Source organism: Sminthopsis crassicaudata, chromosome 2 (genome assembly GCF_048593235.1).
Source record: "Sminthopsis crassicaudata isolate SCR6 chromosome 2, ASM4859323v1, whole genome shotgun sequence".
Lineage (NCBI taxonomy): Eukaryota > Metazoa > Chordata > Mammalia > Dasyuromorphia > Dasyuridae > Sminthopsis > Sminthopsis crassicaudata.
In genome coordinates, this window is record NC_133618.1 from 364,966,686 (window position 1) to 364,991,155 (window position 24,470).

Below are 24,470 nucleotides of genomic sequence, written 5' to 3' on the forward strand. Positions count from 1 at the left end.
GTCTGTCCGCAGGCCTGAGCCTCTCTTGCCTTTTGCTCCACTTCTCACACTATTTATACACCCAGCTGGGCTTATTTATTAACAGCCCAGGCCAGACCAACGCCCAGTAGGCCTTCCGTAAGTGGCGGATGAATGAAGGAATGAGTGGGTGGATGAGTGGGCTGGCCCAAGCGCGGTGGGATCTGTTTTGTTAGAATTCTCCGTGAACCTCGGCCCAGCTCCTCCTTTCCCTGGGCCCTCCCCCAGCACGTACACTTTTAAACTCTGCACTGGGCCTTGCTGAATAGGAGTCCCATTTAATTCACTCCTCCTGCCCCACCTCCAGCTCCCCCGCCCCCAAATTCCCTGCAGATATGATAATTAAGCAGGTGCCAGATATGTTCGCTTTGTGTGAGCGTGAGAACTGGGGCCGGGCTGGGCGCCGGCGAGGCCGCCGGAGACAGGGCTGTTTCTTCTTGACCGGATGGTAGCAGTCCCAGCTCATCATTATGGCCTGGGCCAGGAAGGGGGGCTGCGAGGCCTCCCCTGGTCTGCCCAACCCTTCCAGCTGCTTGGGGCTCCCTTCTGGTCTCCCGGGCCTGTTAGCTTTTGGGGACTTGTTGGGGACGGAGGAGCCGTCCTTCTGTGGTGGTGGGAAGCCAGGGCCTGGGACGTGCATGGGGGGAGCAGAGCAGACAGCTGGGCCGGCCCGTCTCCCCCCTCCCCTCCCCCGGTGGGCACCCCGGCGGGCTGGCCAGGCTGTCTGGGCCTCTCTCATTGAGATGCACGGCACGGCCAGAGGGAGGGTCTGTGGCTGGGAGCTTTGAGGCCTGGGAATAGCTACCGAGTGACCCAGATAAAGGAGGGGGATCAGAGCTGTCCTCCCGGGAGAAGGGAGCAAGCCGAGGGAACCAGCTGGGCAGGGTGGAATGTCAGCTGCCAGCGTTTCACCTCATCCCCCGGCGAGTCCTGCTGCCAGCTCTGGGGGCACTGGATGGAGAGGGTGGAGAGATGAAGGAGCCATCTTTGTCTTTGTGTGTTCCCAAATTCCAAACTTCTTAACTATGGGAATGAATCCCTTTCTGAGCCTCAGTTTCCCTCTCTGCAAAGGGAAGATCAGAATGCTTGTCTCATAGAATTGTCCACTTTTTAAACCTTAAAGTTCAGTAGAAATGGGAGTTGCATCATATTCAGTTATTATATTTCTTAGACAAATGCTCAGCCTGCCTCTCATTGTGGTCCAGTTTGCAAGCAAGCTGGTTGTGTGGGGCGAGTTTTTATTCAGCAGTTTACTCCTGTGAGATCTTGGACAGCTTACTTTCTCTCTGGAGCTCAGTTTCCCCATCTGTAAAACAAAAGGGTTGGATTAGATGAACTGTGACCGAGATAGTTTCTAGCTCTCCATTTATGTCACTACAATGATTATGGGACTGTCCGGTTGGAATCTGCTTGCTTCCTTGTGGGAGGCTGCAAACCCACTTCCAGCTCACACCTCCCAGGAGTCTCAACGCCAACGGCTTCCAGATAACTTTCTCCAGTTTTAGGATTTGGTCCTGGCAGGAGTGAGAGTGTCGCTTCAGTTTTGTAGAGGAAGAAATTGAAATCCAGAGGGAAGTGGGGCCCAAGGTCACACAGTCAGTAATCAGCAATGCAAACCAAGACTTGAATCCAATTCCTGTGTAGGAATTTATAGAGGGGGGCACTGTTTCTTTCACTAGGGTGGTGAGGGTGAATAAAGGCCAGAGCAATTCCAGTCAACCCATGTCTGTGGGGGTTTTTAAGCCTTACTGGAGAAGCATCAGAGTATACTGGACAGAGTCAAAAACTCAATATAGAAGCTATATAATTGGCAAATTTTTCAAAAACTCACTTAAAAATCACATTAGTAAACCTATTACATGCTAAAAAAATTTTTTTTTAATGAAAAATAACTTTTCTAAAACAAAAGAGTGAAAAGAGTAGCAGTGTTTTATTATACCCTAACAAGTCATTTGATCTCTCTGGTCCTCAGTTTTCTCTTGATGACTTTGGATGGCCTTTCTCTTTCAGTTCTAAATTAAGATCTAATGATCAGGCCTTCTCTGGGTGCTCTGGAGGAGGCAGAGGTGGTAGAGAGACCCAATCTGTAACCTCTGAGAGCTCACCTTGGAAGGTTTAATTATAAAAGAGAAAGTGGAAAGATGAGGCCTATATTCAGGAAGTTTGGAGCCTGGGAATTGCTGTGTTGTTTTTTTGTTTTAAATTAGTCAATCAATAAACATTTATTAAGTGCCTACTATGTAAAAGACTATTTTAAAAAATAAACAAATAACAATTCCTGCCTTCAGTCTAAATAGTTTCCCCCCCCCCAATTTGCTATGCCAGAAAAGTCAAATGGAGCCAGATTGTAAAAGGTTTTGAATACCAGGCTGAAGAATTTTGACTTTGTTCAGTACGCAATAAGAAGCTGTGGAAGTGTTTTGAATTTGGGAGTATCACAATCATGGTAGAGTTTGTGCGTGTTTATTCCTACATAGGTATACTAAATCCTTTAATAATAATTGATTTATGGGATAGGACTGATACTTGTCATCTAGGCTAGCTCTGTTTACTAGCCATTAAAAGAGTACAATTTCCAGATGTGACCTATGAGATGTTAGTCAAAGCAGTACTATCATAGAATCCTTCTCCAAACCGAGCATCCCTATTTAGTTCCTTCAGCTGATCCTCATGAGGAATGATCTCAAGGTCGAGGATCCGTGTTTGGGAGGATGTCTACCTTTTCCATGCCTTTCTAAGATGGGGTGCCATTTTAGAAGAATGACACCTAGTGCCCATAGGCAGGGGTTCTCAAACTATGGCCTACTGGCCACATGTGGGTTATGGCAAATGGGCTGAGGGGCGAGACAGAGTGTGAGTTTTGTTTTTACTAGTCCGGCCCTCCCACAGTCTGAGGGACAGTGAACCGGCCCCTATTTAAAAAGTTTGAGGACCACTGGGATAGGTATTTGCCTTTGACTTAAACATTTCGAGATTGTGGTTTGTTATTCAGTTGTGCCCCACTCTTCATGACTCCAATAAAGGTTTTCTTGGCAAAAATACTGGGATGGTTTGGCATTTCTACAGACGCAGAAACTGAGGCAAACAGGATCTAAGTGATTTGTCCAAGGTCACACAGCTTGTAAATGTGTCTGAGGCAGGACCTCTTTTTTCTTTTTTATCTAAAAACATTTTCTGTTACATAGGATAGTTTTCTGAGAGAGAAAGGGAGGGAAACAGAAATTTAACTGATGTCAAAACAAAAAAAAAAAAACAATAAAAATTTATTTTAAAAACATGGGATTTCTATTTACTACAGACAAATAAAACAAAAAAATCTTAAAGTGAGTTTGCGTCTACTCTTGGGCAAAAAATACCTTTTTACCTTAGGACTTCGTAGTGAGAGTGGATGTTCTAAGTGGAGAGAGTTATTTGGGTGACTCATTCGGGTGGAGCACAGTGGCTAGAAAGAACAACAGAGCCACCAGAGTTTGAGATAGAGGGAAGGAATACCAAATTTGGGATAAGAACGCCGAGCTTGATCTTTGTTATTGTACTGTATTATCTTGGTCAAGTCATATAATCTTTGAACCTAAGTTTTCTCATTTGTAAACTGCAGTGGTGGTTGGACTAGATCAGCAGTTCTTAAAATGTGGACTCAGGGCCCTGAGGGTCCCCCACGGTCTTTTCAGGGGGTCTTTAAGGTCAAAACTATTTTCATAATAATATTAAGACATTATTTGCCTATTAAATGCCTTCCTTCTTCCAACTATATATCTGTGTGAGGCCACATCTTCCTGTATTTCAACCAAAACAACATATCACAACAAATTGAATGCAGAAGCAAATATGAAAATCCAGCTGTCTTCTATTAAGCCAAACATTAAAGAGATTTGTAAAAAATATATAAAACACTGCTACTCTTTTCACTAAATTTGTTTTAGAAAAGAGTTATTTTTCATTAAAATTGCTTTTTAAAGCATGTAATGGGTTTACTAATGTTATTTTTAAATGAATTTTTGAAAAATTTGTCAATCTTAATTTCTAATATATATCATTGTATCTGTATCTATAAACTAGCGAGTACTCTCTCTTTCTCTCTCTCTCTGTCTCTGTCTCTCTTTCTCTCTCTCCCTTTCTCTTTCTCTCTTTTTCTCTTCTCTCTCTCTGTCTTTCTTTCTCTCTCTCTGTCTCTCTGAATCTCTTTCTTTCTCTTTCTCCTCTCTCTGTCTCTGTCTTTCTCTCTCTCTCTCTCTCTCTCTCTCTCTCTCTCTCTCTCTCTCTCTCTCTCTCTCTCTCTCTCTCTCTCTCTCACACACACACACACACACACACACACACACACACACACACACACACACACACACACACACACACTCTACAAAGATTTTTGAAGAGAAGGTCCTCAGTAATTTTTATGAGTATAAAGGGATCCTGACATTTAAAAAAGTTTGAGAACTGCTAACGGATCTCAGTGGTCCCTGATCCCCTTCATCACTATGACTTTTGTGGCCCACATTTCCCTCGTCATTAAAGATGATGTTCTTTTTCTTTATCATCCATTACCATTCCAGAGATGTCCTAGAGTCAAGTTCATGCTAATTAGAGCTAATTGTTAAATTTTCAATATGAATAATTTTAGCTTTGAAATTGATAAATTTTAGAAATAAGTAAATGCAACAATTGTCTAGATGTATGAAAGTGATGGAGAAAATATTAATAACATTAAATTTAAAGGTGTGTTAGGTACATTTCCCACCACCCTCCAAAGGTCAGTTGTTAAACATTTATTAGCACACCCTGATTGTTCCTAATTTTCTTGAATCCTAGTTCTCTTCTTTGATTTTCCTAATAAAGCTTAAAAGTGTACCTTTACCCACCCTTAAAAAAAATCAGTTAGCACTAGTTAATTTTGAGCTTTAGTGCTTGTGATCCTGATTTGCCAGGATAGTCCCATCCTTTTGAATTCATCCTTGGTTATCTTCTTTTGTTTAACTGCTTTGTCTTCTTTCTGCTACTCCTATCAGTTTCATCAGATGGTTCTCCCTTTTTATTTTTCATTGAAGAAATTTGGCTTATGTTATCAGTTTCATTTTTGAGAATTTCTCATTCGCTCTTAGGTGAAATTCTCCATATGCTTTATGACCTGTCTTTCTCTGAATTAAAAAAAAAACATTTAAAATAAATTTTAAAAAGAAAAAGAAAGTGTGCTCTGTTCCAACTTAGGCAGCATGCCACATAATCCTTGGATTTTCCCCCTATTCTCTATTACAAATTCTGGGTTGTCATGATCACTTCCTCCCAAAGTTCCTCCCATTTTCTATTTTGAACCCAGTTCCTCTTTAATGGTTAGACTCAAGTCCAGAATAGCAGTTCCCCTTTTGGCTTCCTCCATCTTCTGAAGGATGACATTAATAGCTAGACAGGTCCAAAGATTTCTTAGCTGTTTTAATTTCACTCTAGCAGATGTCTGGATGGTTGACATCCTTCATTCATACAATTACCTGTCTCTTAGTGATCTGCATTAGTAACTCATCATCCATTCCCTCCTTCTGTCCAGCTGGTCTGTACTATAATCCTATCACGTTGTCATGTTTCCTTCTTGCACCATTGATCCTCATTCATATTTTTTTTGTATCCTATTGTAATAAGTGGTTACTACATGTGTATATTTTCTGTACTGAGAACAGAGATTACATTCTCAAGATTAGCTTCTGCAACAAATATAATCAATATCATAAGTTATAGGATTACAGAATTGTAGCTTTACACTGAAAAAAACCTTAGAGGTCATTACATTTAGCCTTTTCATTTTACAGATGAAGAAACTATAGCCTAGAAAAGGAATAATTAGTTTTCCAGGGAATGGATTTCAATCCAGGTATTCCTGACCACAAGTCTAGCTCTCTAGCTGTGATATCACACTGCCTATGCTGGGCATTGTGGGAGATATAGAGAGTTTCACTAAACACAGTCCCTGTCTTTCCATAGCTCATGGTCTGGTAGGGGGATAAGTAGAGTTCTTCTGGTAAACTAGCTCTGGGGGGAGGGGGGGAAGCATCCATGACACACTTTTAAATTAAATCTGCATTAACATTTTGCCCATCACTTTCTGAAGTCTAGGCAGTTATCAATACAATAAACCAAGCCCCAATTTCTAATTTGCTAATTTCCAAGGTATAAGTATACACAGTGAAAATTTAACAATTGGTTCTTCAGAGCCTTGTCTGAGCTGAATCCAGTTCACCTTTGCAAAATGAAACACAAATACAGGTAACTACAATGCATAATTGTATGCTATGGTGGTGCCAGACGGCTGTTGTCCAGAGCCAATGGCTGACTCTCGGTGACCCCATTGGGAGTTTTCTTGACAAAGATACTGGAGGATCAGACATTTCCTTTTCCAGTTCCCTTTACAGATGAGGAAACGGAGACAAACAAGATTAAGTGACTTGCCCAAGGTCATACAGCTAGTAAGTATCTGAGGCCGGATTTGAATACAGGAATATGAGTCTTCTTGATTCCAGGCCTGACACTCAATCTGCTGTGCCACTTGATTGAGGAGGGCCTTAATGATCAGGTGGGTGCTCGGTATAGGTCTCAGAGTGGGCAGCTGGGTGGCAAGTCACTTAACCCTATTTGTCTCAGTTTTCTCCTCTGTAAGATGAAGCGGTTAAGCACTTGAAGGTTTCTAAGAGCCATCTAGTCCGCGTCTGCTGTTACCTTCTCTGGGCCTGGCTTCCTCCTACTTAATCTTTGGCTGTGGGATCAGCTAGTCTGTAAGAAGAGTTCAGTCCGGCAAACATTTATTAAGCCCGTTGCACTCCCTGCGCTACTTGTTAACAACCCACTCTGTAGTGCATGTAGAGGGCTCGATGGGATATGTGTCTCACATGTGCTAACTGGGGAGGGTGGGTGTGGGCTGGGGCAGAGTCTGATACAGCAGTAAGCTTGCAGCAGTTGGTAAATAAAGATGGATTTTCCTTTGTTCTGCTGGTGCGGGCTGCTCATCACTCTCTCCTTACGCTGTGAGCTTCCCGGGGAGTGGCAGCTGTTTCTGATGTGAGACACTCGATCAGGGGCCGACAGCTCCAGATTTGCTCAGACACTGGGGTGGAAAGGGGGGAGAGTGCTGGGAGTTGGGGAGGGGGAACTGTTATTGTACGCCCCCTGGAGAGTTTACTTTTCCTGATGAAGGCGGGTTTCCCAGCGTTCCCCTCTGAAGTGGAGAAGTTGGGGCTATAGTGGGGATGTTTTTGCACATGACGGGCACTTAGTTGCTGATTGAATTGATGGGCCGAGCCTGCAGGACTGCTAGGTCTATTAGGCCTTCTTCTCTAACATTTTAACCTCTCCCCAGGTGACATGGATTGGAGGGAGATAGTGCTGGTGGTAATAGTAGTAGTAGTAGTCTAGGTGGGTTTAATGATTGAATAAAACAGGACTTCTTTGGGCCTCTGTTTCCCTAGCTGTAAAATTAAAGAATTGAAATAGTAGATTTTTAGGATACTTTTCTCTTTCTCTGATTTTGTTATAAGTTGACAGCCTTGAATTGTAAATGTTTTTAAAAAATGGATTAGTTTTCTCTTTAGTCCTTCCCTTTGCCGCTCCCATCACCTAGGCTCTGAGTACAGTTTGGGTGCTTGCCATGTTTGGATGAGTTGGGAGTAACCAGCTACAGTTCTTTCGATGAGGTGGAGTCCATCTTTTTTGCTGTTTCACCTGAGGATCTCTGGGCCTTGCCATCTACACCACTGTTTACCCTTAGGACTTTGAGCCATTTCTATATGCTCTGTACCTGAATTCTCTTATGTATTGTCTACCTCAGTTAAGCGTGAATTTGCTTTTTCTGATTCTCTTGTCAGTGCTTAGCACTGTGGTTGGCACAGCAAGCCCTTAATAAGTGTTCATTCATTCATTCCTGGCAGTTCATTTGGTGGTGGGGGTCAAAGTAGCCAGAGGCAACAGGCATCCTAGAGATGAAGGCCTGACTGTCTGTGCAAAGTTGTCTTCTCAGGGAGAATCTGGAGTATTTCCCTCTAATTTAATTGCAAGGGAACAATTTTTAACTCTCAGACCCAGTAAAGATCTTTTTTCCTTGAATTTTCCTAGACTATGAATTCCTTAAGGACTTTGGGTCTCGCTTAATGATAAAGCACTGTGCTCTGTACTTAGTAAGTCAAGCATTTATTAAGTGCCTGCTGTATGCCAGACACTTTCCACAGGCACTGGGGAGACATAAAGAGGCAAAAGACAGTTCTGGCCTTAAGGAACTCACAGTCTATTGGGATAGACAGCAAGTTAACAAATATGTACAGACAAGTTTTATACAGGCTAAAAAGGAAGTAATTAGTAGAGAGAAGGCACTGGAATTGAGAGGCGTTGGGGAAGGCTTCCAGGAGAAGGTGGAATTGCAGTTGGGACATAAGGAATCCAGGGAAGGTCAGAAGTTGGAGATGAGGAAAAAGAGCTTTCCAGACAGGAGGGAAAGACAGAGAAAATATCCTGAGCTTATTGTCAGACCAGCCAGAAAATGATGTCACTGGATTGAAGACTTTGTGTTGGGGGGTGAGGTGTAATAAGATGGAAGGGTGGGAGGGGACTCCTTGGGGCTTGGATGCCAAATAGAGCACTTTATATTTGATTCTGGAGGTGATAGGGAGCCACTGGAGTTTTTAATGAGTGCCTGTGTGTGAAGAATCACTTAATAAGTGATAAGGTTCTTAATAAATGTTGTTTGAATAAGTCGTTTGTTTTGTTTGATTGTTTTTTAAAGAAAACCGCAAATGTTTCACTTCATAGAAGCCATCCTGGGCAGCCCAGTAGCTTTCATACCAGACCTCAAGGGCCTTAGCGTGTTTGTGCAAGAAGTGAGAGTAGCCCCGGGTCATAGGCAGAGTTACAGTGAAAAGCCAGTGTTGGAAAGAGGCCATCCCTTCTAGTCCTGAGTAGGCTTTTCTCTCTCTCCAGATTTGGGTCTCACAACTCTGCAATAGGGGCTGGAACCTCATTCACACACAGTAAGGATCTTGATGGTAGTAGCTTTCATTTCAAACAGTGATTTAGGATTTACAAAAGATTTTTCTCACAGCTTTGTGAAATATAGGGAAGTAATTGGTCAAGTAACATTCCCCTAACTAGCAACTGGGAGAACTGGGATTTCAGTCACTCAGCAACACATTTATTTTATTATTTTATTTTTTAAAGTGATTTTTAAATTTCTTTTTCTAATTACATATAATAACAATTTTAACATTTAAAAAATTTTTAAGTTCTAAATTCTCTTGCTCCCTTCCTTACTTCCCCTCATCCTTGAGAAGGCAAGCAATACACATGTGCAGTCATGCAAAAACATATTTTCATATTAGCCATTTTGTGAAAGAAAACATAACACCTCCCTCAAAAACAACAAGCACAAAAATAAAGTTAAGTAAAATGCTTTGATCTGCATTTAGATTCCATCAATTCTTTTTCTGGAGGTGGATAGCATTTTTCATCATGTGTCCTTTTGAATTGTGTTGGATCATTATATTATCATTGTCAAAATATTAGGAGATACCCTGTTTTTCAGAGCCTTAGGAGCAAGTAAGCAAAGTGGTTATTAAGTCTTGCTGTGTGCCCAGCACTTTGTTAAAACACTGAGCATGCAGAGTTAAAGATTGTCCTGTAAGGACTTAGTTTCTATGTTAGGAAACAGCATGTTCCACATATAAAGATTTACAAAATATATACACGTTAGTGACGGTATGGAAGTAAGATGAGATGCTTCAAATATGAGTCTTGAGGGAGCATGGGGATTACAAGAGGCAGAGGTGAAGAAAAGAGAGCATTTGAGAAGGACACAGGCAGAGAGAGGGAAGATGGCATCTCGTGTGAACAACAGTACAGAGGCCAGTTTGACTAGGTCCTGACCACTGTGCGAGAGGAAGCAGACTAGGAAGGTAGGTTGGAGGCAGTGGTGAAAGGGTCTAAATAAATGCCAAACTGAGGAGTTTATTTAATTCTGGGGATGATGTTAAGCCAGATCCCCTGCTACTTCCATTCCAGAGTGTTTTCTACGCTGTTGTAAGAGGGATGGGGAGGGGGATAAAGGAAGGAGGGAAAGGAGAACATCAGTCTGGCAAAGATTCATGTGGTAGATGGGGCTTTTTCTAAAAAGGAAAGAATCGAATGTTTTGATTAACCAACCTCCCCCAAAAGCTCTGTACTTTCTGGAAATATATAAAAAGCAGAGACACATCCTCTTCCTTCTGGGAACCCCCAGCCTGAGGGGGAAATGTAACCCTGCCCTTAGGGAGTCCCTTTGTGAAGGGGAAGCAGTTCTAAAGGATAAGGCCCATTTCTTCTCTTCTTCCTCCTGTTTTCCCCAAAGTAGAGCAGAGCCCAGAGCCCAGAAAGTTCTTGTCAAACATAATGAAGATTGTTTCTGTTCGTGCTGGAGAAATGTATGATACGCAGATGCCTGTTTCCCTTCCTAGGGCTTTCTGGACCCAAACAAAAAAATTGAGAGAGACACAAATTTAGCCAAAATCCACCTTCTCTTCAGTGTGCTTTGAACCTTCCTTGGATGAGAGCGTATGAGCTGTGGTTTAGGCTCTCTCCCCCCTTAGAAAATGAGGACAGTTTGTTATTACACAAAAAGTAATCTGGGAACTTTGGGATGAAGTGTTAATCATTATTATACTCTAGGTAATACCTCTGGGGCTTGCCGATTTCCCATGCTATTTAAGTTTCATCAGTGACTAGGATAAAGGGATAGAGGAGTTGCATAGTTGTTAATTCAAGTCTGAGGGTGAGTTGGGGTGGGGCATGGTTAGCATGTTGAACAGTAATTTCAATATCCAGAAAGATGTGAAATCGTGACTCCCTTTGAATGAAGAGAGTTACTTCTTTAGGCTTCTTTCCCTTTTTAAAAAGTATTTTATTTTTTCAAATACATGCAGAGATAGTTTTCAACATTCACCTTTGCAAAACCTTGTGTTCCAAATTTTTTTCTCCCTCTACCTCCCTCCCCAAGACAGCAAGCAATCTAGGTTAAATATGTGCAGTTCTTCTAAACATATTTCCATATCTATCATGCTGTGTAAGAAAAATCAGATCAAATACAAGAAAGAAAAAAAATAAATAAACAAACAACAGCCGTAAAAAAGATGATGATTTGATCCTCATTCAGTCTCCATAGTTCTCTCTCTGATCGCAAATGGCACTTTCACAAGTCTATTGGAATTTAGGCTTCTTTTTTCTTACCTGTTAAAATAAGGAAGTTGAACACAGTGTTCTCTGTTTTCTCTTTCTTTCTAAATCTTTGATTCTGTTATCTCGACAGGCCTGCAACCAAGAAGACCTGATTTGAAATCCAGATTCAGACATTTTCAGCCATGTGACTCTGGGCAAGTCACACATCTGGAGAATGGGCTGGAAATGGCAAACCACTCTAGTAGTTATGCCATGAAAACCCCAAATGAGGTCACAAAAAGTCAGTCACTATTGAAACTGCTCAATAGCAACCACAACAACAGTTCATGTTTGACTCTGTGATTCTATTTGGGGTTTTCTTGGCAATGATATGGAGTGGCTACTTATAACCTTCAGATGAGGAAACTGAGGCATACAGGGTTAAGTGACTTGCCCAGGGTCACACAGCTCATGTCAAATGTCTGAGACCAGATTTGAACTCGGGTCTTCCTGACTCCAGCCTGACACTCTATCCACCATGCTATCTATACTCATAATAGCTGTTTTTAAGTTTCTGAAAAGTTGGTACATGAGAAAGGAATTAGATTGAGCTCAGGAGCAGAAACAATGCTGGGAATAAAATGCACTTCACTTATGAGTACTCTAGGTGTTGTAGAGACAAGGCCATTTATGGGTGTGCTAGCTGCTTTCATGAGTCATTCCTTAGGGCTGATAGGTCTGGGAGAACAGCCATGGCAGATGGTGGCCCAGTGGATATAGACAGCACTGGAGCCATTGTCTCTAACCCTTGATGATCCCATTTGGGGTTTTCTTGACAAAGACACTGGAGTGGTTTGTCATTTCTTTCTCCAGCTCATTTTACAGATGAGGAAACTGAGGCAAGCAGGGTCACACAGCCAGAAAGTGTCTGAGGCCTGCTTTGAATTCAGGAAGATGATCTTCCAGACTCCAGGCCTGGCACTCTAGCCGCTGAGCCATCTGGCTGACCTGAGTTCAAATTTGTCCTCAGACACTTGCTAGCTGTGTGACCCTAAGTAAGTCACTTAACCTACACTTGATTCACTTTCTTCAATTTGTTGTTATTGTGAGGATCAAATGGGATATTTTAAAAGCATTTAAAAGCAAAAGCAATTTGAAGGGGGAAAGGAAGAATATTGTAGGGAAAGTGAAGAAGGCAGGAAATGAGAGTTGAGTATAGAAGGAATGGCATGAGAAGGCTGTTCTGGTACCAAATTGCTGAGTGTTGAGTGTGGACAAAAAGTTTGCACTTGACCATGGAGATAGTGGGAGTATTTTAAATATCCTCATGATCAGATTCATAGCTAAATGATCATTCTGGAAGCATGTGGAGGGATGCATATGGGGGAGGGGGTGGCAGAGGAGGATTGAAGTTGGAAGACCTATTAGAGTATTGTAATAATCCTGCTAAAAAAGCAACCATTGGGTTCAATCCTTTTATTGTACATATGGGGACAACAGACCCAAAGGTTTGCTCAGGTTTACATAGAAATGGGATAAAAATTTTCCCACCATTCTTTTTTAGAGGCAGACTGCCATTCTCCAGGTGCTGCTGATGTGAATGAATGGTCTATAACTTAAATTTATGATACTGTCCACCACTCCTGTCCTTCCCCCTTCACTCCTCCCCCCCAAGCTCCCTAAGTGCCAAGTTTGATAAAGCAGTTGACTAATTAGCAAATCGCCCATTGTTGCACAAAGCACTTGCTCTGCAAAATGTAAATGGGAAAAAAGAAGTTTTTTTTGGTGTGTCAGTATGAAAAATGACAAGAGCTAAAATACTGTGGAGGACATCTGCTGCTAGGATAGGACGCTGAGCCCTGTGGAAGGCAGATGTTGAGACACTTTCAAGAAGCTCCCAGTTTACCTTTTTGAGGTTCCACTAAATAGACCCCATAATGGACTGAGAAGCAGGAGAACCTAGGTCCATACTCTGCCATTTACTTGATGTATGTGACCTCCCAGCAGCCTCTGTGCTTTTCTGAGCATCTATTTCCTTGTCTGAAAAATGGGGATAACCCTTGCCCTGTCAACCTCCCCCCAGCTGTTTCGAAGTTCACTTAAGATAATGGATGAAAGCTTTGTAGCCCATAAAGCACTAAAATAGAGAGAGCAATTATTATTACGTGCAAGAGACTGACTTAAAAAGAATTTACTTTCCACTGGTGAGACGTCTGTGAGCAAATAAATGTAAGATGATTTGAGGATAAAACTCAGAACTGGGGGATCAAGAAAGGTCTTTTGGAGGAGGTATTAGTAGCAACTGGGCTGAGCCTTGAACTTTAAGGAAACTGGGATTCTATAGAAATCAGAAGTGAGGAAATAATTCATTTTAGACATTAGGGGCACAGCCTTTTGGCAGAAAGGAAAGAGGGGATACTCTGTTGGAACAGCAAGGAAACGCAGTTCGACTGCACTATTATTATTACTATTATCTTCCTCTTTATTATTATTCTTATCTTCTTTATTATTATTATTGGAACCACATTTCTTAATCTTTCTTGCTTTTCTCCTCTCTTACTTATACTCCACAAAAACAAAGAATCCCTGCCTTCAAGAAAATGGCATTCCAGTGGAAGGGAAAGAACTTGTTCTGGGCTCATGTATAATGTACTTGTACATTGTAACCTGTACTGTGATCATGTATAATGTATGTAGGAGGGAGTGAGAGAGTCAGGTGATTTGCTGGAGGAATATTTGAGGAAAGAGAAGACCGGGATTCCTGGCTTAGGGGACAGGAAGGATATGGATGATAAAACTTTAGATCAGACCTACAGAGAACAGTGACAGAGTCAAGTAATGTAAGAGATGAGAGGGTATCCAGTCGAGGGTGAGCGGTGTTGAAAGCTGTGGAGAGGTCGAGGAGAATAGTGATTGAAGAAAAGGCAGTTGGATTTAGCAGTTGAAACCACTGGTAAGCATTAACATCGTAGAGTTGGAAGTCAGAGTGTGCCGAGTTAAAGAGTGAGTAAGGAGAGGAAAATTATTTTGGCATCTAGGCAGAGAATGGATTAAGGAGTACAGCAATTAAGGAGGCTAGGATCAGAGGTATAGAGCCAGAAGGAAACTTTGTGGTGCAGTTGTTTCCTGTTGTGTCCTATTCTTTGTGAATCCTTTGGGGTTTTTTGGGGAAAAGATACAGTAACAGTTTGCCCTTTCCTTCTCTAGCTCATTTTGCAGATAAAGAAACTGAGGCAAACAGAGTTAAGTGAATAACCAAGGATTTCATGGCTATTAAGTATCTGAAGGCAGATTTGAATTTAGGAAGAACTGAACCACCTACCTTCCAGTGAAGGGAACTTAAAGATCATATAGCTTCTGTTTTCCTTCTCTCATCAGTCCTTCATTTTACAGAAAAATGCAGAAAAATCCTTATTCAAAGTCACGAAAGTTGTAAGGGAACTGCTAGGTCCGGGTTGAACCTTGGTCCTAAAGGATCCACAATCTTTCCATTCTACCATACCACTTCCCCTTGTAATAATCTAAGAGAGAGGACATAAGACTTTGAATTCTGATGATTATATCTAATTTAACCTGTCTGTCTATATCTTGTTTGTACATAGAAATTTTCATGTTGTCTCTTCCCATTAGACTATGAGCTCCCTGGGATCAGATACTGTGTTTTTTGCCCCTTTTTGGGGGGGAATGAGGTATTATCAGTAATTATCAGAGTATCTGACACATAGTAGGTGTTTAATGAATAAGAATTAACTGGTGACACTTAATGTGAGCTGGAAGCACTGAAGTGTTAAAGAAAAATGTGAAACTTATTTCCCTCAAGGAACTAAGCCAACATTCTATTGGAAGAGACAAGTGCTCAGATAAGTAGATACAAAATAAAAATAAAATCAATTAAGGGAGATGACACTCCCTTGCAGTTGGAAAGGGGGACTTCAGGTAGAATGTGGTCTTTGGAGGAAACAGGAGATAATAAATGGAGAACAGCTAGGGCAAAGGTACTAAGATGGGAAATGGAAGGTCATAGATGAGCAACATCAAGAAGGATGTATTGTATACTTGACAGTGGATATTGGCCTGGAACTGGAGCCCTGGTTCAAATACAGCCTCAGATATTTTCTAGCAGTGGGACTCTGGAGAAGTCACTTAATTTTTTACTGCCTCTGCTTCCTCAGCTGTAAGATGTGGATCATAATAGTGTACCTCCTAGCATTGTTGGGAGGTTCAAATGAGGTAATATTTTTAAAGTGCTTATTAACAAAGTGTCTGTGCTAAGCTGTAGTATTAGGTACTCAGTAGGTGCTTAATAAATGCATATTTCATTTCCTCTTCCCTCTTCTGATTTTAGGTTCCCAGGATTCTGCCTGCTATCAGATATCTTGATTCAAATGATTTTTTCCCTTCTTTCTGTATACATTATTCTCCTTAAAATTAAATCACTTTTTTTTCTAACAATGAAAATCTACTTTCTTTCTCCCCTTCCCACTCTAAACTCACCTTCATTAAGAAAGAAAAATGAAACATTAGAAATATTTACATACATTTTTAAAGAGCCAGGTGCTCTACCCATTAATGCCATGCTTCTTTTGTCTTTTTTTTTTATGGCACAATACATTCATATATTGCTGTTAGATTGGACATTGCCTAATCAAAGAAGTGACTTGCTTTCCTTATAATTCTTTGTTATTACAAATGTGCTGCTATACAAATATTTGCACACATAGGGGTTTGTCTCTTCAACTGCTTTTTTGAGTTTATGGCTAGTAATGGTGTCACTGGGTCAAAGTGACTTTTCTAGTTTCATTTCTCATTATTTTCCAGAAAGTCACTCTAGTAGCAAAGCATTAGTGTACCTGTAATGCTTCCAACCTTGATTGTTTTTGGATTTTTCCATTTTACCAATTTGATGCACATGAAATGAAACTCTTGAGAGACTTTCTCAAATGCTTTGCTAAATTTAAGTAGACTGAGACTGTAGGGTTCCCCTGATGTGTTGGTCTAGTAATCCTGCCAGAAAAGGAAATGAGGTTAGCCTGGAATGACCTATTCTTAATGAAGTCATTCTGGCTCTTAGGGATCACCACTTCCTTTTCCAAATGCTCACAAATCATCTCTTTGAATAATATGTTCCAGAATTTTGCTAGTAACTGAAGTCAGATTTGCTATCTTAACCCTCAAATATTCCAACAACCTCTCCCCTATTTTTAAAGGAAAATGTCCTCTCTTTCTTTAAAATAACAGCCATTTTAGAACTTTTTGAAATCAGAACATTTGCCCATCTGCATTCCAGGAGTACCTCACTTTTTTTTTTATTCATTTTTCCAAATTATCCCCTCCCTCCCTCCACTCCTTCCCCCCGATGGCAGGTAATCCCATACATTTTACATGTGTTACAATATAACCTAGATACAATATATGTGTGTAAATACCATTTTCTTGTTGCACATTAATTATTAGCTTCCGAAGGTATAAGTAACCTGGGTACATAGACAGTAGTGCTAACAATTTACGTTCAGTTCCCAGTGTTCCTTCTCTGGGTATAGTTATTTCTGTCCATCATGGATCAACTGGAAGTGAGTTGGATCTTCTTTATGTTGAAGATATCCACTTCCATCAGAATACATCCTCATACAGCATTGTTGTTGAAGTGTATAGTGATCTTCTGGTTCTGCTCATTTCACTCAGCATCAGTTGATGTAAGTCTCTCCAGGCCTCTCTGTATTCCTCCTGCTGGTCATTTCTTACAGAGCAATAATATTCCATAACCTTCATATACCACAATTTACCCAACCATTCTCCAATTGATGGGCATCCATTCAACTTCCAGTTTCTAGCTACAACAAAAAGAGCTGCCACAAACATTTTGGCACATACAGGTCCCTTTCCGCTCTTTAGTATTTCTTTGGGATATAATCCCAATAGCAGCAATGCTGGGTCAAAGGGTATGCACAGTTTGACAACTTTTTGGGCATAGTTCCAAATTGCTCTCCAGAATGGCTGGATTCTTTCACAACTCCACCAACAATGTATCAGTGTCCCAGTTTTCCCACATCCCCTCCAACATTCGTCATTATTTGTTCCTGTCATCTTAGCCAATCTGACAGGTGTGTAGTGGTATCTCAGAGTTGTCTTAATTTGCATTTCTCTGATCAATAGTGATTTGGAACACTCTTTCATATGAGTGGAAATAGTTTCAATTTCATCATCTGAGAATTGTCTGTTCATATCCCTTGACCATTTATCAATTGGAGAATGGCTTGGTTTCCTATAAATCAGGGTCAGTTCTCTATATATTTTGGAAATGAGACCTTTGTCAGAACCTTTCCTTTTAAAAATATTTTCCCAATTTGTTACTTCCCTTCTAATCTTGTTTGCATTAGTTTTGTTTGTACAGAAACTTTTTAGTTTGATGTAATCAAAATCTTCTATTTTGTGATCAATAATGATCTCTAGTTCTCCTCTGGTCATAAATTGCTTCCTCCTCCACAGGTCTGAGAGGTAGATTATCCTCTGTTCCTCTAATCTATTTATTATCTCCCTCTTTATGCCTAAATCATGGACCCATTTTGATCTTATCTTGGTATATGGTGTTAAGTGTGGATCCATATCTAATTTCTGCCATACTAATTTCCAGTTTTCCCAACAGTTTCTTCCGAATAATGAATTTTTGTCCCTAATGTTGGTATCTTTGGGTTTGTCAAAGATTAGATTGCTATAGAAGGAGTACCTCACTTTTAACCTACTACAGATGATTTTTGTTCCAAAGATTGTTCTTCTTTTTTTTTTTTTTTTTTTTTTAAATACCATTTATTTATTTTTTGGAAGCAGTCGGGGTTAGATGATTTGTCCTGGTCATATGCCTAGTAAGTATCAAGTATGAAGCCACATTTAAACTCATGCTCTTCTGGCTCCAGGGCTGGTGTTTTCACTGTGCCACTTAGGTACTCCTGATTATTCTTTTTGAGGGAGAAAACAGAAACAAAAAATGTTCATTTTTTGGGTTCCCATTGGTTCATTATCAGTAACCCATCCATTTTGACTTCTGATCAATCTGAAGGCTTTTTTCTCTTACCCTAACATAGATTTAAGCACTTTTGGTTCTCCATGGTCTTCCTCTGCTATTATGAATTCTAGCATTTTCTTTTAAATAATAGCCTTTTATTTTTAAAACACATGCAAATATACTTTTCAACTTTCACCCTTGCAAAATCTTGTGTTCCAAATTTTTCTCTCTCCCTTCCCCCCCACCCTCCTCTCCTAGACAGCAAGAATCCAATATTGGTTAAACATATAGCATTTTCTTTATATTCCAGTTTCATTGATTGTTCTTGCTTCCATTGTCCAGTCATAGCTTTTCAATTCTGAGTTATTTACAGATTTCCCCTTTTTGTTTTTTGCATTATTTTATTTAGCTAGATTCCCCTTTTCTTCTTCAGGATTCCATTCTTGAGACTAGAAGACCATAGATAGATGGTACTTCAGAAGTTGTTTGGTCCAGTCTTCTCTGCCCTTTCCCCACATCCCATTTTATAGATGCAGAAATGGAGGCCCAGAGAGTTTTTAAGTTGCTTGAAGAATCAGAAGTGGGATTTAGGCCCTTTGATTCCAAATCCAGACAGAGTCTCTTCCTCATTGGGCTTCCCTTGCAGAATTTTATTCCATAGGTTCCCAGCTATCCTTTCTTGGATCTTTCCAAGTCTTAAATCTAGGGTTTCCTGTAGATTCTAGGTATTTTTTTTTCTCTTCTGTCACATCATCAAGAATGATTAATAAGTTCTCAGTTGAAGAAAAAGAATCCAAGGGCTAAAAGAGTAGACCTAGTGCAGTGGATAGAGCACCAGGCCTGGAATCAAGAAGATCTGAGTTCAAATCCCACCTCAGACACTTAGTAGTTGTGTGACCCTGGTCAAATCATTTAACTCAGTTTGCCTCAGTTTCCTCATCTGCAAAATGAGCTGGAGAAGGAAATGGCAAAAACTACTTCAATATCTCTGCCAAGAAAACCCCAAATGTGGTCAGATATGACTGAAAACAACCAAACAACAAATATCAGAAACATATTTGGTCAACAAATACTTGGTAGTACTTCTGTTGCTCCCCCCACACTCTATTCCATATGATGATTGACTTACATCCTTGGACAAGGCTGCTTCTTTCTAGGCAAATACAAGATGATGATGCAAAGTTATACAAAAGTCATTTTGAGAAGAAGAAAATGCTAGTAATTAGAGGGATGGGGAACAGACAGTACAGTCAGGAGGTGATCCCCAAGTTGTGTTTTGAAAGAAGTTAGAAAATGACTTGAGGAGGGTAAGGTAACAAATATTCTCACCTTACTCCTCTGGCCCTGCTTTGCACATAACAGAGACTAATAAATGGTCACAGAGCACAAATATGCAACTAAAAGATTACCAGTGGGTGGAAGGAATTTAGGGGAAGAGTGAGACAAAAATGAATGGGCAAGTGGGGCAGGGACAGTTTGGATTAATTACAGAAAGCACCTCAGTAGAAAGAAACAGCCTTGTCCAAGGATGTAAGTCAATCATTATATGGAATAGAGTGTGGGGGGAGCAACAGAAGTACTACCAAGTATTTGTTGACCAAATATGTTTCTGATATTTGTTGTTTGGTTGTTTTCAGTCATATCTGACCACATTTGGGGTTTTCTTGGCAGAGATATTGAAGTAGTTTTTGCCATTTCCTTCTCCAGCTCATTTTGCAGATGAGGAAACTGAGGCAAATTGAGTTAAATGAGGGATTATATCCTAGCACCTCCCATCATTCTTGGGCATGGTGGATATAATTAAATATTAAATAATATTTATAAATAAATATTTGTTGAATTGAGAGGACCATGATGTTTTTTGGAAAGGGAAATAGATTTGGAAATAGGTTTCATTCCTGACTGTGCTACTAACTACTGCCAGCAGCAGTTTTGAACCAGTTGTCTTGATTGCAAAGGGCCTGAAGCCTTCTCAGCATCTCTTCCTGTTTCTTGGGTTCTCCTCCACTTGTTTATCCTTTTCTTCCTAAACATCTTTCTGATCCCTTCCAGCTCTGTGTGGGGAAGTGTGATGTGGTGGAAAGAGTCCCTGGTAGGAGGCAGAAGAGCAGAGATCTAGCCCCAAATCTGCCATTGTGACCTTGCTTCATCCCCAGGAAGAAGTCCCAAACTTCCCCTTCCTGAGACTGCCTCCCGTCTGCCAAATAAGACCTAGATCGCTAAACCTATGTATAAGTCTTTTGTCCATACTTCCTTCATCAGTCTACAGTCATTGATTAAGAGTTAAGTAGTTAAGCAGAGAAAATGAAAACATTTCCTATTCCCAATGAGTTTAAGTTCTAATAAGGAAGAAAACATCATCATCGATCATTAATAAAACCCTTTGTTTTATTTGATTCTTATAATAATGCAAAATAGGTTGGTGCTAGTGTGATTTCCCCATTTCACATTTGAGAAAACTAATAAGGCTCACATAGCCGAGATGGATTTGAGGCAGGATTTGAATGCAGGGTTTTCTGATTCCAAGACCGGTGCACTATCCCACTCTTCCACATAAGTAGGTATATATGAATTTCATACGAACTAGAAGGAAGGTGAATGTAGAAGGGAAGTTGGGAGGAGAGGATTCTACAGAAAGTGGCTTTTGAATTTAAAAGAAGACAAGGATTCTGGAGATGGTTCTTAAGTGTGACAAGCAGGACAAAGGCACAGAGATGAGAGATGGAACATTGTAAGAAAGAATACATTATCCAGTTAACAGGACCATAGAGTATATGGAAAGGATCATATCCAGCCTCGGACACTTGCCAGCTGAGTGACCCTGGCCAAGTCACTTATCCCTGTTTGCCTCAGTTTCCTTATCTGTAAAATGTGTTGGAGAAGGAAATGTGCTGGAAGGACAAGAAAAACCCAAATGGGGTCTCTAAGAGTTGGATACAGCTGAAATGATTGAAGAAAAGGAAGAAGACAGGTTGTAAAGCGGTTTAATGGCAAACAAGGGTTTCTATTTGATCCTAGAGATAATTGGGTATCTGTTGTGGCTATATACATTCCCTAAGGGATAGAACCTTTTGAAGAACCGAAACCAGCTGGTGTAACTGCTTTGTGTATTACGTGTTAATCCTATTTTTGTAAACAGAATCCGGATTCCCATCAGCTCTCATTGTCATAATGGAAATGAGTTGTTTTTTTCAGTAAGTTAGTTTAAAGCTTCTTTACAAACACTTAAATGTACCAAGTGAACCCTATTGTGATTGAGTAAAATGCTGGGTGGCACAGTGAATTGAGCACAGGGCTTGAAATTAAGAAGATTGGGCTCATGGGTTCAAATCCAGATTCAGACACTTCCTAGCTGTGTGACTCCGGGTAAGTCACTTATCCCTGTTTTGCCTCTTTTTTCTCATGGAAATGGCAAATCACTTCAGTACCTTTACCAAGAAAAGCCCAACTAGGACAGAAATGAATGAACAACTGCAAAATGGAGACAACTTTTAGAAAGTGAATTGACCTAAGTAAGAATGCTCCAGATGATTAATAATAAGAAAAGAAACCAAAAGAGCTCTGAGGCTTTGTCTCACTCCCAAGATGAAAAAGACTGCAGTAGTTTGGAATTGTGGAAAGATAGGCAAAATCTTGCCTTGTTCAGTTTGAAATTATACAGCTAAATTGACTAAAATGTGTGTACCCTCTGACCTAGAGATTCCACTCTGACTTAGAGAGGTCTTTGACTCTCCCTCCATGTCCCTCTTTCCCCCCAAAAAAATCAACAGCAAAAAAAGATCCATGTACATCAAGATGCTTATAGCAACACTTTTGTTGTGGTAGAGCACATCTGGAAACTAGACCAGATGTGCATGAGTTGGGAAATAGCTTAATAAATCATGGTACTTGAATATAATGGAATATTACTGTACTATAAGAAATGACAAAAAGGATGACTTCAGAGAGCCATGGAGAGACTTACATAAAGTGTGATAAAATGAAACGGAGCCAGGAAAGTAGTATACAGAACGGTTACAATAATGTGTAAGTGGAAAGAACAATGATGCTAAGCCAAGCAGTTATTAAGCATTAAGTGCCACTAGTATGCTAGCCACCAACCATACAAAAGAAAGGTAAAAGAATCCCATCTCATCATTAAAGGTGAATGTAGTAAAACTATTAAGAACAAATTTGCTCTCAGAAGAAAAATGAGAAGATATGTTCCCCTCTACACTTTTGCAGAGATTGAGGTCTACAGGTGTGATACATTGCATGGATATCATGTTTTGTCTATGCTTTTATTGCTTATGCTGATTTTTTTCTCTTCTTTTTAGATTCTTTCTATAATTCTAGAAGGGATGGCTTTTTGAGAGTGGGGAAGAAAAGGGATATGGAGGAAATCTAGTTGATATAAAATAAATGGTATCCCTATAGAAAAAAGTGACTCATTTTATAACATCTTTTCTTTTTTTTTTACCCTCAATTTTTAAAATTAAAGTTGTTTATTTTCAAAACATATGAATGAATAATTTTTCAACATTGACCCTTGCAAAACCTTGTGTTCCAAATATTCACCCCTTCTCCCCTCCACCTCCCCTAGCTGGCAAGTAATCCAATATATATTAAACATGTTAAAATATGTTAAATCTAATATAGATATACATATTTATGCAATTATCTTGCACAAGAAAAAACAGATCAAAAAGGAAAAAAAATGAGAAAGAAAAAAAAGCAAGCAAACATTAAAAAAAAAAGGAGTGAAAATGCTATGTTGTGATTCACACTCAGTTCTCACAGTCCTCTCTCTGGGTGTCAGGCTCTCTTCAAGACAATATTATTGGAACTGGCCATAAAAATGAAGTTAGTACAATTAGCTTATTCCCTTTCTGAGTGTTCATGCTATCTATTAGTACTGTAAATTGCTAGTACAATGTAGCCTATTTAGGGTCTAAGATCTGGGTAGGGGGAAAAAAAAAACAACACTGAAAGCACCAAGTCTTCACCTCCTATCTCTGTCTTATGCTCTTAGGAGAATACATCAAAACGTGGCGGCCACGCTACTTCTTGCTAAAGAGTGATGGGACCTTCATTGGCTATAAGGAACGGCCACAAGATGTGGACCAGCGGGAGTCACCCCTCAACAACTTCTCAGTTGCACGTAAGTAGTTCCCTCAATTCTGACAAACTGAGCCTGTGCATTATTGGATCTTCCTGACCTGTGTGACGTCAGATAAGTTACTTAACCACTTTACCTCTCAGCCTCAACAAAATGAGGGAGTGGGAGGAGATGCCCACTAAGATTTCTTCCATTTCTTAAAGATTTTGGGGAGAGATGAATTCTTCATCTTTAAATTTGAGACTTTTAGACTCAATGTAGCTTGATCCCTCTGCAATGTGGGACCAAGTCTTAGGTGGAAAATCTGAAGATTTTTTTTTTTTTAATTTTTTTTTATACAGAGTGTATCTTAGGAGTGACTATGGCATTCCTGGGTACTCCAAAGATAGTCGCCAATGTTTCCCCTGGTACCTGTTTACAGGTACTCATGTTTACAGTCTTCTCATGGCAGCTTGGTTACTTTCCCTGAAAGCACATCTTTTTTTTTTTAAGTTTATTTATTTTAATACACATTGCTTTATGAATCATGTTGGGAGAGAAAAATCAATGAAAGGAAGAAAAAAAACCTATGGGGGAAGGAAAAAAAAAGTGTTTATTTACATTCAGTCTCCATAGATGGCGTTTCCTGTCCAAAGTCTATTGGATTGTTTTGTGTCACTGAACCACTGAGAAGAACCATGCTTTTCATAGTTGATCATCACACAATCTTGCTGTTATTGTGTATAATATATACCTGGTTCTGCTTGTTCCATTCAACATCAGTTCACGTAAATCTTTCCAGGTCTTTCTAGCATCAGCTTGTTCATTATTTTTTGTAGAACAATAATTACAAAACATTACCTTCCTGTACCACAACTTATTCAGCTGTTCCTCCCATGATGGGCATCTACTCATTTTCCAATTCTTTGCTGCCACAAAGAACTGCTATAAACACTTTTGTGCATGTGGGTCCTTTTCCTTCTTTTATGATTTCCTTGGGATACAGGCCCAGGGTGACACTGCTGAGTCAAAGGGCCTGGAAGCGCGTCTTAATGCTGGACAGTTGCTGTGTTGATGATCTTAAAATATTTTTCCCCTTCTGCCTTTGGGGTCAATCCTTCTACCTCTGTCACTGTCCCCTTGACACATTTAGAGGTGCTATGAGCAAAGCCGGGCGAGCAGGCAGGCACTGAGGGGTGAGATTGTCTGAATTGACATGCC

General features: G+C 40.2%; 1 protein-coding gene across 2 annotated transcripts in view; it reads left to right on the plus strand.

The window, feature by feature from the left end:
- Positions 1–24,470, plus strand: part of AKT1 (AKT serine/threonine kinase 1) — a 124,521-nt gene that overhangs the window by 41,760 nt on the left and 58,291 nt on the right. For both annotated transcript variants that reach the window (XM_074291038.1, XM_074291037.1), the window contains exon 3: positions 23,184–23,312. In XM_074291038.1, coding sequence (XP_074147139.1) covers positions 23,184–23,312 — 129 coding nt within the window. The remainder of the gene's footprint in view (positions 1–23,183; positions 23,313–24,470) is intronic.